The sequence below is a fragment of the Trichechus manatus genome, unplaced genomic scaffold, assembly GCF_000243295.1.
Source record: "Trichechus manatus latirostris isolate Lorelei unplaced genomic scaffold, TriManLat1.0 scaffold00110, whole genome shotgun sequence".
Classification (NCBI taxonomy): domain Eukaryota; kingdom Metazoa; phylum Chordata; class Mammalia; order Sirenia; family Trichechidae; genus Trichechus; species Trichechus manatus.
The window spans coordinates 5,920,683-5,936,597 of record NW_004444046.1 but is presented as its reverse complement, the minus strand read 5'-3'; the positions used below and the strand labels follow the sequence as shown (position 1 = coordinate 5,936,597).

The window sequence follows — 15,915 nt, the reverse complement described above, 5'->3', positions numbered from 1 at the left end:
AAGGCTGCCCAAGAGAGGCCCTGAGATGCTATGTAGTAAAGAAGGAAGCATCTCTCTTCACTGGCCAGTTCTATTTCCTGTGGGATTAATCAAGAATCACCTAATAAAAAGTCCTCCCCGTTTTCCTTCTATCAAAATACACTTATTCAGAAAATTGCTGTATACTTATCATCACCACTTAGGAATGCTTTTGGCTGCATTTATTTTTCTTATGTCACCAGAAGTCTGGAGGCAGGCAGTCCACTGGTGTGGTAGCTTGTTGATGTCTTCAAAAACCCAGGCTCCTTCACCTATCTGCTCTTTCATCATTGCCTCATGGTTGCAAGATGCTTATAGCCTCATGTTGCAAGATGGATACTGTAGCTGCAGACATCATGCCTTCATTCAAGGCCCTAATAAGTGGGAAAGAGTTGGCAAGACACGAGCTGTCCAAAAAAACCAAACCCGTTGCCGTCGAATCGATTCCGACTCATAGCACACCTATAGGACAGAGTAGAACTTCCCCATGGGGTTTCCAAGGAGCGACTGGTGGTTTCGAACTGCCGACCTTCTGGTTAGCAGCCGAGCTCTTAACCACTGCCCCAGCAGGGCTGCACACAAGCTGTACTTGCCCTTTATTTCAGGAAAAGCAAAAGCTCTCCCAGAATCTCCCAGAAGATGTTTACTATGTCTTACTGCTCAAAACTATGTCACACCCCTAAGTGTCATTCCTAGCTTCCAGGGAGTCTGGATAAGCAAGTGTTTAGCTTTTCTGTACTCTGAAATGGAGGCAGCGAGAGAAAGGACAATTGAGAATGCTTGCTGGGTTAGCCAATAAAAAGTGTACCACAACCGTTTGGAAAGAAATCATAGAAGCCTAAATTGGGCAGGCAAGGGCAGTATCATCAGCAGCAGAGGAGGAGGAAATTAACACCTTGGAGCCCCACTGTGTGCCAGGTTTGTGCTCGGCAGCATACCTGCATGCACACCTATCCCAGTTACCTCCATTTTGCAACTGAGAAAGCTAAGGCTTAGAGCAATGTCTTGCATGTAGCTAAATTAAGAACCTGAATTTGAATCCAGGTCTGCCTGACTTAAGCCTGTTTTCTTTCTATCAGTACATGCTGCCTCAAGGAAGATGAGGCCAGTTTCCTAGCACGGGATTTTGGGTGCCTCACTGAATATGAGTACCTTCATTCAATTGCCAACACCTTCAATTATCTGTAGGCTAAGTAAGAACCTTTTGTAATTATTTTTTGTGCCCTGGTGGTGCAATGGTTAAGCGCTCAGCTGCTAACCAAAACTGGGCAGTTTGAACCCACCTAGCGGCTCCATGGGGAAAGACGTGGCGATCTGCTTCCGTAAGGATTATGGCTAAGAAAACCCTATGAAGCAGTTCTACTCTGACACATGGGGTCGCTATGAGTCAGAATGGACTCGATGGCACCCAACTACAACAACAAGAAAAAAAAAAGGGTGAATACTCAAGTCCTTATATTGTGATGACAATTAAAAAAGAAAACTGGCCTAGGAGGGCAGAGCCCTGGTGGCACAGTGGTTAAGAGCTCAGGCTGCTAATCAAAAGATTGGCAACTCGAATCCACCAGCTGCTCCGTGGAAACCCTATGGGCCAGTTCTACTGTGTCCTGTAGGGTCTCTATGAGTTGGAATGACTTAACAGCAAAGGGTTTGGGTTTTTTTGTTTGTTTGTTTGTTTGGCCTGGGAGGCAGGAGACCCAGCTGCTATTAAGACCTGGTGCTGAGTTGCTCAGTGATCTTGGGCAAGTTACTTCCCTTGTCTGTTAAATGAAGGGTCCTTGATAATTGCAAGGACTCTACCAACCCTTGGACATTAGGTTTTGCTCCTTTCTCTCACATACCTTTCATTTGCTTATTTATTCAAAGAATATTTATTAAGGGCCAGGCACTGTTCTAGATACTCAGAATACACCAGTTAACAAAACAAAGATCTCTGCCCTGTGGACCTTATATTCTATCTTGCGGGTTGGGAGTAGGAGCAGGAGGAGGACAAAAAAACACACACACACAAAACAGAGTAAATTAGTGATGAGTAAATTATATAGTATGTTAGAAGCTGATAAGTTCTCTGGGGGAACAAAAGTAAGAAAGCAGAAGGAAGATTGGGAGTGCTGGGGAGAGGCTGCAGTCATCTCCATTGAGAACATAGAATCTGAGCAAAGACATTACAGAGCTGAGGGAGTTAGCCAGCACGTGTCTGGGGTCAGAGCTGCAGGGAGAGGGAAGAGCCAGAGCAAAGACCCAGCGGCAGAAGCATGCCTGGGTTTTTTGAACATTTACATCTCCCATCTGAGAGGCCTGCCCTGGATCTTTTCTTACCCTGGTGCCAAAAGAATATAACCAATGTCACTGAACAACTTGTATAGAAATTGTTGAGTGGGAACCTAAACTGTTGTGTAATCCTTTATTGAAAAACACAATAAAATATTATTTAAAAAAAATTGATCCTGCTGAGGCAGTTAGGGGTGTAGAGCCTGAGCACCACCTTCATACTTGCACCTATTTTCACAGTATAGAAACACTCAATTCCTAGGGATACTGGGGCAGTACATCCAAGGCCTGGAGACGCAGGAGCGTCATCAAAATAGCACAGGGACCTTTGAGCCAACCTGCCATTTCCAGCCTCTTCTAGCTGTATTTCCTGTTCTTGCCTCCTGCACAGTGAGTGAGTCAGTGTTTTTATCATGTTCCCAAATGAATGTCTCTGTCGGTCAGCCATAAAACCCCAGGCACAAGGGAGCTGCGTTTTCAGCTTCACCAGTGATTCCTCCTTAGCCAACCTGTAAGAAGTGGGCTGGCCGTTCCCATTAGCTCCCGAAGTGGCCTCAGTCACTTGCTGGACTATGGAGATCTTGAGTATGTTTTGTTTTGTTTTTTATATAAGAACCTTTGAATGTATCTTGAAATATAACAAAGAGAAACGACAAGAGCTGCCTTCTTAAGTTGTGTTATATGAGAGAAGTCATTTGGACTCTGAGGATAGTGGTATAAAGGTGCGCTATTATTCCCATTTAAACTGAGATCCTATAATATTTATGTGAACATGTTGAGGGCCCACGAATTAAAGAATCTCTCTTGGCCCTAGTGCGGAGTTAAGTGGGTGCCCCAGCTACCTTCTTTAAGGTAGATTGCACTTTAGAAAAGAGGCTGCACCCACCCCACCCCACCGCAGCTCCCCCGAAGACCCCCTTGAAGTTGTGCGGGACTCTGCCTCGATGTCATACACAGGACATTGAGAAATTTAGTTCTTGGGAATGGCTCAGCATGGATTCCATAGTTCCCTTTCAGTTATATCTCCTTTTGTTGTGGCCTTGACATGTTCGAAGAGAATACCAAGAAAATTTAACTTTGGTCTCTCTAATCTGAGAGATTACAAGTGAGGCTTTGGAATAATGTTCCGAATGCACGAGGTGTTTAAAATGGAAGCATGTTGAGAGTTTATGAGGACTGTAGGCCATTGAACCAAATTTCACATTGTTTTCTTACCAATCTTCTGGGAAGCAGCAAGCATCTTCTCAGGGTTTCCTAACCTGGTTTTCCCATCTCTTGATTTTCCCCCTCCAAAGCACTATTTTGGAGTCCCTGCATGGTGCAAACAGTGCACTTGGCTGCTAACCGAGTGCTTGCAGGTTCAAGTCTACCTAGAGGCACCTCAGAACAAAGGTCTGGTGATCTACTTCTAAAAAATCAACCATTGAAAACCCTATGGAGCACAGTTCTACTGTGACACAAATGGGGTTGCTAGGAGTTGAGATGACTCCACAGCAACTGTATTTTATGCAGTAGAGACCACCAATATGTAGGATCACTATGAGTCGGAATCAACTCCACAGCACCTAGCAACAACAACAGCAAGCTGTAGACACAGAGTGTGGGAGAAGCATATTGTTAGAGATAGAGATTGAATGGGTAGAGCTAGAAGCATTAGCCTAGAAAATTCTGAACAGAGTGTAAAAGTCTGAACATAAGAAAGAATATCGGGGTATACAGGTCTCTGTTTCACATATTAGTGTGCTTAGATGATAGAAGATATTTTTACATTCATTCAGCGAATACATTGAGCACCTACCACTGTGTTCAGCTCTGTTCCAGGCATGGGAGATACACTAGTGAGCACCATTTAAAAAAAACCAAAACTCCTTGTCCTCATTTTATTAGGTTAAACCATATGAAATTGCTGTTTCTGTACATTAAAAACAGTTGAATATATACAAGGAAAAGATTAGTCCAAAGGACTAATGGACCACAGCTACCAAGGCCTCTATCAGACTGAGCCCAGTACAGCTAGGTGGTGCCCGGCTACCACCACTGACTGCTCTGACTGGGTTCTGGACAGAGCTGGAGAAAGATGTAGAACAAAATTCTAACACAGAAAAAAAAGACCAGATTTACTGGCCTGACAGAGACTGGAGAAACCCCCGAGAGTATGGCCCCCGGACACCCTTTTAGCTCAGTGGTGAAGTCACTCCCAAGGTTCACCGTTCAGCCAGGGATTGGACAGCCCCATAAAACAAAAGGGAACTAATGAGGGACAGCAGTCCAGGGCCAAGGACTAGAAGGCAGAAGGGGACAGGAAAGCTGGTGACAGAACCCAAGGTTGAGTAAGGACAGTGTTGACATGTAGTGGGGTTCTTAACTGTTGTCATAGGGCAATATGTGTACTAACTGTTTAATGAGAAACTATTTTGTTCTGTAAACCTTCATCTTAAGTGAGAATAGCAGCACAACTGGAAGAATGTGATCAATGCCACTGAACTGTGCATGTAGAAATTTTTGAAATGGTGTATCTTTGGCTATGTATATTTTCACTAGAAAAAAAAGAAGAGGTCCTCCAAGGCTGAGAAGGGAGCATGTAGACACGTCGTGAGGTTGTTAACCAATGTCATGAAACAATATGTGTACTGACTGTTTAATGAGAAAATATTTGTTCTGTAAACCTTCACCTAAAGTACAATTTAAAAAAAAAACAAAACAGTTGAATATAAACATATGCCTACTATATGATCCATTCCACTAGGACCCATTCTACTGCTAGGTATTTACTCAAAAGAAATAAAAGTATGCCTGCATAAAGACTTGCACCAGAATGTTTCAGCAGCTTTATTCATGATAACCCAAACTGATAACAACCCAAATGTCCATCAACAAGTGAACTGATAATTCATCTGTGGTATATCCATATAATGAAATACTACTCAGCAGTAAAAAAGAAATGATGTACTGATAAATGCTACAACATGGGTTGACTCAAAAACATTATGCTAAGTGAAAGAAGCCAGACACAAAAGACCCCATATTATATGATTCCATTTACATAAATTTAGAAAATGCAAACTAATGCATAGTGACAGAAAGTAGATCGATGGTTGCCTGGGAACGAGGGTGAGTGTGGGAACAGGAAGGGACAGGAGGCAGGGACTACAAATGGCCAAATGGGATCTTTTAGGGTGATGGTTATGTCTACTGTCTTGATTGTGGTGATGTTTTCATGGGTGTTTAAATATGTCAGACGTTATCAAATGACTTACTCTAAAATGTGTGCAGTTTATTATATGACAATTATACCTAAATAAAGGTGTAAGAAGAAAAACAAACACTAGAATTGCAGTAATTTCATGTGGTCCAATTGATAGATATATTTTAGTGACTAGCTAAAAATACCTTATATTCTTTCTTCATACATGTATTGAAAACTTGCCATGTGTCAGGCGCTGTGAAGGGTGTTGTCAATGAAAAGTGAATAAGGCAGCTCCTGCTTTTAAGCTAAGTGGGGGAAATAGGCTTGTCTACAAACAGCTGAAGGGCTTTCCCACAGGCAGTTCAAAAGCCATTACCAGGTTTAGCCAAGTTGTTCTTTGTTGATTGGATTTATGCATGTGTCTGTGCCTTCCTTCTTTTTCAGAGTGACTTGTGGTCTCTGGGAATCACCGCCATTGAGATGGCAGAAGGTGCTCCCCGTAAGTATGGCTCGCTTCCTCCGGGGTGAAATCTGTTGCTGGTCTGCCCGGTAGGTACTGGAGGTTCCTGGCCAGGAGCTGCAGTAGCTTTATTTCTGCTATACTGAGCCCTGCACGGATTCTGGCTAGCATGCTTAGAAAGCAGAGTCACCTTAAATCAACCAGGAATTCATTCATCTGGGAGTGGTGTGAGGATCTTCTTTTTATGAGGAAAAAAGAAAGACAGGAAAGCAAACTTTGGAAAGTCTTGTTTATTTTTACAGATTCAATGTGTAGTTTATTCTTGAGCGCCTCTTTGCCTAACAAAACCAGTGCCAGCCCACAAAGATCACTCCAGTTTAGGAAAATCCAGAGCCAATGTTCAGAGCCTGGGTTGTGCAAACCCTTGTACATAATTGCCATCACTCGTATTAAATTACTGCTGTTTGAATTTTTAGATTTCCCTGCTGATATTTAAGGCAGAATGGCCAGGGCTCTGGCAAGATTGAGAAGCTTTCCAGTTCCTTGAGATCTGGAGTACTAGCCCTACAGTATGTCTCTACCTGCGCTGTGGTAGCTCTGAGAACATACCTCACAGATTTCTGGTATAGGAATCATAATGACCATGGGCCAGCTGCTGGGAGGACCCCCAGATGTACCTCCTAAGGGCCACTCCAGGCAGTGACAGTGGCAGGGATACTAAGGCAGACCCTTTCCGGGAAGACACATGACTCCTTCACAGGCCACTTTGACCCAAGGAATCCTACAACTCTGCCAAACTTTCATTAAACTTCAGGACTATCTAGAGCGCTTCCACCAACCCTCTCTCCCTCTCTCCTTCACTCAGAGTCAGACTTACATTACAGCGTGACAGCTCTCCCAGCCTTCCCTGGGCCTTTCCTTTCATGTGGGAATTTCCCCCAATAAAATCTTTACGTGTCTAGTCCCACCTTGGAGCTTGTTTCCCAGAGGATCCAGACTAAAACAGACCCCTGGTTTGCATGACAGTTTACTATGTACATATGACTTCTTACCTTCAAGATATTATAGTCGTGTTATTTCTCAGTCTAGAATTGGTAGGATTCATCTGTAGCATGATTGATTTGAGTATTTGTTGGCAAAATTCCTCTCGTCCACAATGCTAATAGGCATTTGTGAATCAGAAAAATAACATGCTACAGTTTTAAAGCCGTATTATCATTCTTGATGAGTGATAGACTGGGCTAAAAATAAAATTCTACCCACCAAATCCTTTGGCTTTTAGGGAGGATATATTCTTATTCTAGGTACAAAGAAAAAATACTCTCAGATGTTTGAAAAGTAAACTAATGAATTATTTTGACTAAAATAAGGTACGAGTGCTTTCTCTGTAGGCAATAATGCAATGTTTACAAGTTGAGATCTTTTTACAAGTTTGCTTTTCCGCTCTGCTGTATTTGACTTAATCTTATACTCTTCCTGGTGCCAGCAAGCCAAAAATCCTCCAATCATGGAATCTGCAAAATTCCTGATATCTGGAAATGCAGAGAGAATGGCATTCTGTTCTAGTGCTTTAGACTCTAAAAATCTACATAGCAACATTGTGTTTGGGTGAGCCTTCAGTTTATAAGAACTAGAGCATGAATTATCAAATATGTCTTATATTGTGACTTAGGTTTTGACTCATTGAAAATAGCTCGCCATCTCCATTATAATTGCCATCCTGGTGTTATTTACTTTGAATCTCAGCAAGGATAACTATTGGTCAGTCTTTTAAATTAGTTTCCTTAAGTATTAAGTGAAGATATATTCACTAGAAATTTTAACTAGTTATCGATTTGAATCGTTCCATTTTATGTGACTCCTGTAATTAGACATCAGCACTTTTAAATGTGTACCAAATGGAAGCGTTCCGATGTTCCAACTGCTGCTCCCGGCTCATGGTTGGACTCGGGGAGGCATCTTGGCAGTTCTGTCTGCACAGCAGGACGGCCTTGGTCTCCTAACCCAAGCTAGCCCCTGTTTTGGTCTCTTCCAGCTCTCTGTGACATGCACCCCATGAGAGCCCTCTTCCTCATCCCCCGGAACCCAGCACCTCGCCTGAAGTCTAAGAAGTGGTGAGTTCAGTCTTCAGTGTTTTGCGGCTCTAAGGGTGGGATTTCCTATGATTTTCCTTTTTATGAGCTCAAGTCTTTAGGTCGTACTCACAGAATTAGACTAATATAGACCTAAAGACTTGTTGGATAATTTTCTATGTCTTATCATTCACTTTAAAGTACACATTGAATACCTACTATCTGCACAGCAAGTCTTTATCCTCACACCTACGAGGTAAGAAGCTGTGGTGAAAATGGGTTGTGGAGCCCGAGTAATAACATGGAAGCTGTTTAAGATATAAGCCCCACTAATACCTTTCCTGGCAGCACAGAACCTCTTATCCAAGAGGGTCATAGTTCAGGGAGTCAGCGTGCTAGATTGGCTGACTTCTCTTCCTTAAATGAGATGTACACACATGTATACATGCATGTGTGCACACACACCTGGTAGTATGAAAATAACATCAGCTGCTCTGTTGAGGAACATTTATAATTTTGTTTTTACTCTTGCTTTCTTTTTATGACAGGTGATAACAAGATTTTTACTTTTGGCTGTGATACAGCCTTTCCTTTTAATAAGCTTACTCATATAAAGCAGTGACTTAATTTAAAGAAAAATACTAAATAAACATTAATATGGGTGGTATGAGGGTGTGGCAAAAATTGTGTTTGAGGTGTATGACTGGCCAAGTTTGGGAAACAGAGTGCTACAGGTTGGGCCCAACATTAGACTTTTGCTTTTTTTGGTTTACTGTATGAGGATCTTTGTATCTTACGATTCCATAACAAAAATTCATTGCTCCCGCCTTTCTCCATATGGAAATGATGTATCTTCCTGATGTAATCTTGAACTTCTGGGCCCCCTTGCACTGCGGGCAGTTCCTGAACCACTTGTGACCTCTCCTTTTTTTAGGCACAGATTTTGGGCAGTTAGGCCATGAAAGGACATGACCCTTTTGCCCCTTTTTATACAATTTCCTGGTCAGTCCCTTAACTGGCACCCCTTGTACTCCCACCCACCCACAGGTTGACCCCTCACCTTACAGAAAGTCTTTATGAGTACTAGTCATCTGGTAAAGACATAGAGGCAGTGGTGGTTCGGTGGTAGAATTCTCGCTTTCCACGCGGGAGACCCGGGTTCCATTCTCTTGCAGCGCACCTCGTGCAGCTGCCAGCCTTTTGTCAGTGCAGGCTTGCGTGTTGCAATGATGCTGGACAGGTTTCAGCAGAACTTCCAGACTAAGACAGACTAGGAAGAAAAGCCTGGAAATCTACTTCCAAAACTCAGACAGTGAAAACCCTATGGATCCCAACAGTCCAGTCCTCCACCGATCGTGGGGATGGCTCAGGACCAGGCAGCATTCCACTCTGTTGTGCGTGGGGTCGCTGTGACCAGGGTGCCAACTTGATGGCGGCTGACAGCAACAACAACAATGATGCCATAGCAGCCCCGGTGAAAGAAGAGAAAGGCATACTGCACAGAGAGAGGGAAGGAGACAGCCTGAAAAGAGATGACAGCCTTCGAATTGCCAGGCCTGTGAGGGGAGAGAATAAGAGTTGCTATTGGTAACAAGGAGAAGCATTCCCTGCCCCTCCTTCTCTCTCCAGAGCATCACTGTGGGATTCACTCTCTCCCCAGCAATAGCCTCCCATTGGGCGTCAGGGCAGCATGTGATCAATGGAGCGCCCAAAGCCTCTGCTGCCTCCCTTCTCCCTGGAACATACTCCTGGGGAGATGAGTTTAGCTCAGCTCTCAACCTGGGCAGCATCAGTAACACCCAAAGTCCTCTGTTACCTTTCTGCTCGTCCTTCATGCCAGGCCTCCTGGTGGGGCCTGCTGTATACAAGAGGCTCTATTTACCCTGGTCCCTGCCTTCCTTTTCCTCCTCTCCCTTCTCTGCTGCTGGGCAGATGCTTTGAACGTTTCTACAGACAAGGACAAACGGGCCATTCACACATGTGTTTTGCTTACTGTGTGTCCTTATACAGTATTTTAAAAATATCTGTATTCATTGCCAACATTTAAATTTCTGGCGATTGAGCATTACATTTAGATTTCTGGCTTTTCTTGAAAAGGGTTAGCAATACCGACTCTGCTGAATAGCTCCTGCCTCCTTTAAATGGGGCAAGAGACCATCCATCTGCCCCAGTCGTCACCCTTCCCCAACTCAGAAGCCAGGTGTCACTTGGTGCTCACACGTGCCTGCTTCATCTAAACCCTGGTTACCACAGCTCCCTGCATCCCACCAAAAACCAAAACAAACCAAAAAAAAACTCCAAAATGTTCTTTTATTGTAAGCTGTTCTCTGCTAAGATAAGTTAGCAGGCCAAGTGCACTATTCTCAGCGTATAAAGTACCCTGTTCTCAGTGTATACATCAACACATTAGCAGAGGGGGCTGTGCCCCTTGCACAAGTCCTTACAGTCTTTTTGTTTCCCAAGTTCATAACCCATATTCGTTCTGTTGCACCACTCTGTCTTTTAAGTTCAAGGCTAACGTGGAAAACGATGAGCCGTAAACCCATTGCCGTTGAGTCAATTCCAGGACAGAGTAGAACTGCCCCATAGGGTTTCCAAGGCTATAATCTTTACGGGAACAGACTGCCACATCTTTCTCCTGCGGAGCAGTTGGTGGGTTTGAGCTGTCGACCTTTCAGTTAGCAGCCAAGCACTTAACCACTGTGCCACTAGGGCTCCTGGAATAAGCCATCCTAGTCTCTTAGTGTGGGTATTTTTTTTCTTGTGCCTTAAAATTAAGGAAATAAAGGCAATTAGGGAAAGGACGGAAACTACCGCCACTAGCAGTGCAGTGAGGAGTGGCCTTAGCAGTGAGGAGGTCATGAGGTTGCAGTGCTCAGGCAGCTCAGCCATTGAATAATGAGGTCTACATTGGGACTGGGGGAAACCCCTTAAAGCTCTGAACCCAAACTATCCCGTGAAGTCATCTTTAAACTAAACAGCAGTTAGTTCGACTAATAAAGAATGTTAGCCTTGAGTAGTGCGCTCTTTTACGAATTACATATATGAGATCAAATTGACACCAGTAGCTCTAAAACAGAGTGGAGAAGCTTAGGGGACAGAGAATCTAAGTCAACGGTGGTGAAACAACACTGGGAGAGAGCAAGAATGGAGACACAATGTGAAGAATGTAACCAATGTCATTGAACTCTACTTGTAGAAAATATTGCATGAGTGTATGTTTTGTTATTTATATTTCCACCAAAAATAAAAGTTAGTAATAATGAGGTCTCTGGGAGGATATTAACCTCAGATTAATCAGAGGAAACCAAGGAGCTCAGTAACTTCCATTCTCACCCTGTCTCCATGTCACCACCAGCAAATGAACAGTAGGGCTGAGACTCCCATTTCCTCCTCTTGTGAGGTTGGATTAAACTCAGTGGGTTAGCCATCACTTTCAAAAGATTCCCTCCTGTTCCCAACATGCTCACCTGCCTCATAGTGCTGTGGCTTCCATCCTAGTTTCTGGAGAAGGATGGGGCTGATCTCATTTCTGCCAGAAGAGAGTCAATTGTGTTCTTTTCACGTGCTCTCTAAATTTGAAGTGTCTACACAGGCAAGGCAGCGCTCAAATGAAATCATTAGAAAAATTATAACTACTTGTAACTAGAAAGAGATATAATATCCCTGGTCCCAACCACTTGAGTTCCAGATGAAGACTATGAGGCCTGGTAAGATGAAGCGGCTTATCTAGAGCCACAGCTCATCACTGGTGGAGCCAGCCTGGAATGCTGGCATCCTGCTTCTACTCTAAGGCTTATAATCGCCCTGTTGTTTTATGTTATTTTATGAAGCACCCGTTCTGATTCTCACTGGGTTGTCAAGCACTTATTTTTTTTTATTATTACTTTTTTTCCCCAATTCAAGAATTTCTGCATGTACAATTCAGTGACATTTATTACATTATTCATGTTGTGCAGCCATTATTGCGGTCCTTTTCCAAATTATTCCACCATTAACATAAACTCAATGCCCCCTAAACAAAAACTCCCCATTCTTCCCTCCCTCCCACCCCTGGTAACCACTAATAATCTTTGGTTTCTATATATTTGCTTATTTCGTGTAAGTAACATTATATAATATTTGTCCTTTTGTGACTAATTTCACTCAGCATCATGCTTTCAGGGTTCATCCATGTTGTAACATGCGTCAGGACTTCATTTTTCTGTATGTCTGAGGCACTTTTGTTTCAAGAAATGACAAAGCTCTTTTTTTTGTTCTTAATAATATAATACAATGCAAGTGTCAGAAAATACTTAAACTCGACTTAATTTGCTAGTAGTAGTGTAACTTTGAGCTTTATTGAAATCAAAACAAAAACTGCTACACATCCTTTTTTTTAATGAACCTTTTTTTTCAGTCTCCTTGGAGATAACAGCCCTGCTAACTCTTCCTAGTATCCTTTCTAGCCCCAATGTACGTGAACTAGTTCTCTTAGAGAATGCTATACTTACTCAGTTAAACAGAAGTGGGGAAAACAACCTCAAATTTCTGCTCTTCAGCCCTAAAGCTGCATGCTTTAAGCCTGCTAATGGTCAGAGGTTGCTGGGACTTTGTCATCATAGTAATAGTAATAATAATAATAATAACAGCAAACATGTAAATACCATTTGTGATGTACCAGTACTAAGTGCTTTACATAAATTAACTCATTTAATCGTCATAACAATCTTTTTTAAAAAGTACTAGTAATATCCCCATTTACAGGAAACAGGCACAGAGAAGTTAAGCAATTTGCCCAAAGTCACACAGTAAGTGACGGAGCCTGGAATAGAGAAGGAGGATAGCCTGGGTAGTGGGGCAGGGCCAATGCAAATTTTAAAGGTCAACTTGCAGTTAGGGAGTCCATGATTACCAAAAGGAGCCCTAGTTGCACAATGGCAAAAGGTCGTCGGTTCAAACCCACCAGCAGCTCTGAAGGAGAAAAGACCTGGCAGTCTGCTCCCATAAAGATGAAATCCATTGCCATCGAGTCAACTCTGACTCATAATGACCCTATAGGACAGAGTAGAACGGCCCCATAGGGTTTCAAAGACTGTAATATTTTTGGAAGCAGACTACCACATCTTTCTTCTGCGGAGTGGCTGGTGGGTTCAAACCGCTGACCTTTTGGTTAGCAGCGGAGCACTTTAACCACTGCACCACCAGTGCTCCTTCCATAAAGATTACAGCCTAGGAAACCCTATTGGGGCAGTTCTACCCTGTCATATAGGGTCACTATGAGTCAGAATCAGCTGGACACCCACAACAACAACATGATTACAAAACACTTTTAGTCCAGTTGGTTATAATGATTAATGTAATAATCTTGTAGGCATTTTTAATTCCTCTAAAACTATTTAATATATAAACAAGGTAAATCTGGGAAGATAAAGCATTTAATGAGGCTCGTAGTAGAAGAACTAGTGCCTTAGACTCTAAGCATCAATTATTAACATTTCTCTCTCCATACCATCCCTTGGGAAATTAGTATTACTATTCTTAGGCTTTTTTTTTTTTTTTTAAAGAGACAGAACTAAATTACCAGCAGCAGAGATTCAAACAATAAAATTATATAAATGTACTTTAAACCCGTTAAACTGCTCAGCAAACAGTCAGGTAGTATTCAACATATGTGAAGTGTTTTGACATTTAATTAAATGTGTGTTTAAGCATATTGATTCTTTGGTCACACTAACTGAGATAAGAGACATGAATCCTTCTCTGAAGACTTGTTTTAAGTAAGCATTATTTTCCCTTCAAACTGCACCATTTGAAGAAGACATAGAATATATAACCACCTTTGTAGTTCTGCACATCTTGGCTCAGCCTCTGGGCCAGAGTTATTTTCTTGATTATCTCTTGAGGTTCGCTCCTACCAGGAGGGATACTGAAAAGGGAATTTATCTCTACCTTGCTCTGGAGAGTTCTCTGACTTTTTAAGTGTTAGTGTCAAGGAATGGAATTTACAGTCTGTTAAGTTTGGATCTCATTTTTAAATTGGATGTGATTTATTTGTCTTCCTCTAATTAATAATAGTTAAGCACTTTATTAAAAAATAAACACACACACACTTCCTTCTAGTTGCAAGTAAGAAAAAGAGAACTGCCATTTGCATGCTTTGTGGATATTTAATAACTTTCTGGTCTTAATCTGTTTTTGTTTTGTCTTTTTAATGCTGATGTTCATACCTACAAAAACAATGTGTGGAGTTTATCTATTCCTTTATGCTGGTTAACCTCATTTTTTCAGGTCATACCTTAGGAGACTTCATTATTTCATTACATTTATCTTACAAGATCTTACCTTAGCTGATATCATATTTGTGCTTCTAAGGATTTATTCGATTTATTTGAGAAAGGAGACATATTAAATACTATTTACTCTCCAAACCTCACAACAACAGATATGAAGGTAGCTGTAATAAAGCTCTTGCCCAGAACTTTTATCCATTAGCCATTTATTCATTCACCAAATAGGTAAGGACAGGTAATATACTCACAAGACAAAGATGACTAAGGCACGTCTAGACACCTCTGAAATTTCCAGTGTGGAAGAAGTAGGAGATAGACTGAAGGACTTAACAGGGAGGTGCCTACAATGGCCGTCCTGTTGTTACTATTTCTCGTCCACAGTGTGGCCATTCCTGATTCATCCTGGGGTAACCCCAAGCAGAGCAGGTGTTTTGTTTTTGTTTTTGTTTTTTAAATTCTATGTAAAATAAAATTTTACTTGTGTAAAATTTAATTTTAATTAAATTTTAAATTAAAAAAATTAAATTTACTTTTGTGAATTTTAGTATGTAAAATTTTACTTCTATGTAAAATATTTTTAAAAGCATGAAGATAGCTTAGAAATTTAGGGAGGAAAAAATGCCGGTAATTCATTACTTTAAAAAAACATGGATGAGGTTAGAATATCTTTGAGCTAGGTGGAAATGGAGAATGGTCACATAAGAGTGCCCTCTAACATCTGAACCTTGAACATGCTCACCATTGTGTTTTTTGTGGTGAGGACACCTCTCAGGCCTGAAGTGTCTATAGGGTCTGCTGGGAAGCTTGGGTAAGGCTTATTCCCTGGATCTGATCCTATAACACCAGTGCTCCACAGGAGGGCGATGGGAGCACAAGGCTGATCCCTCCTGCTCTGAGCTAAGCTCAGAGGTCGAAGAGGGTGACCAGGATTCTGCAAAGGTCTCTGGGGGTGATGGAGTACCTGGGAAATTCTTGTTATAGAGTCAGGAGCTTAATTATTTATCATGATGCACAATTTTTTGGAACATTCATTACAAACATGCATGCCCAACTCATGAATCATGGCTAAAGTCCACCATTAATTTCTACCACATTGTTACCATGTTGTGTTCATCATTAGTATGGTATCTCTCACCACCTTCCCACTGCCCTGTGCCGCTCTGACACAGGGTTTATCTGCGAGGAAATAGTGCCTTTTTCGAGGGAAATAAATTTGCTTCTGGGCATGACCTTAGTCCCTTGAAATTAAGTTTCCAAGTCCTTGGGTTGATGACAAGTATACATATACCATCTGTTCTCATTAGCTGGAAAGCACAGTTTGAAAGTGATTCTGATATTACTGATAAAAAATTGACCTAAGCAAAGTTCATTTTACCATACAAGAATCTTTCTCATTTCTACAGAATGCATTACCACCCCCTTACCTATCCAACTTTGGTTTTACTGTGGCCCAGCTTGCATTTTCTGCCTCATTTAGGTAACTCACCTCAGTGACCCCTGATATATGAGAGCCGCACTCCCAGCTTTAGTTTTTCACTGATTCTCTGCCTGAAATGTTCTTTCCCATGGTGATTTTCTCGTAATACTTTAAGGCCCAGCTCTGGTTCTTCGTTCCTATAAACCTTCCAGATAGGA

At 41.9% G+C, this 15,915-nt stretch overlaps 1 protein-coding gene across 12 annotated transcripts in view; it reads left to right on the top strand.

Moving 5' to 3' along the window:
- Window positions 1-15,915, top strand: part of TNIK (TRAF2 and NCK interacting kinase) — a 469,288-nt gene that overhangs the window by 340,152 nt on the left and 113,221 nt on the right. For all 12 annotated transcript variants that reach the window (XM_023737917.1, XM_023737914.1, XM_023737916.1 and 9 more), the window contains 2 exons: window positions 5,921-5,975; window positions 7,972-8,050. In XM_023737917.1, coding sequence (XP_023593685.1) covers window positions 5,921-5,975; window positions 7,972-8,050 — 134 coding nt within the window. The remainder of the gene's footprint in view (window positions 1-5,920; window positions 5,976-7,971; window positions 8,051-15,915) is intronic.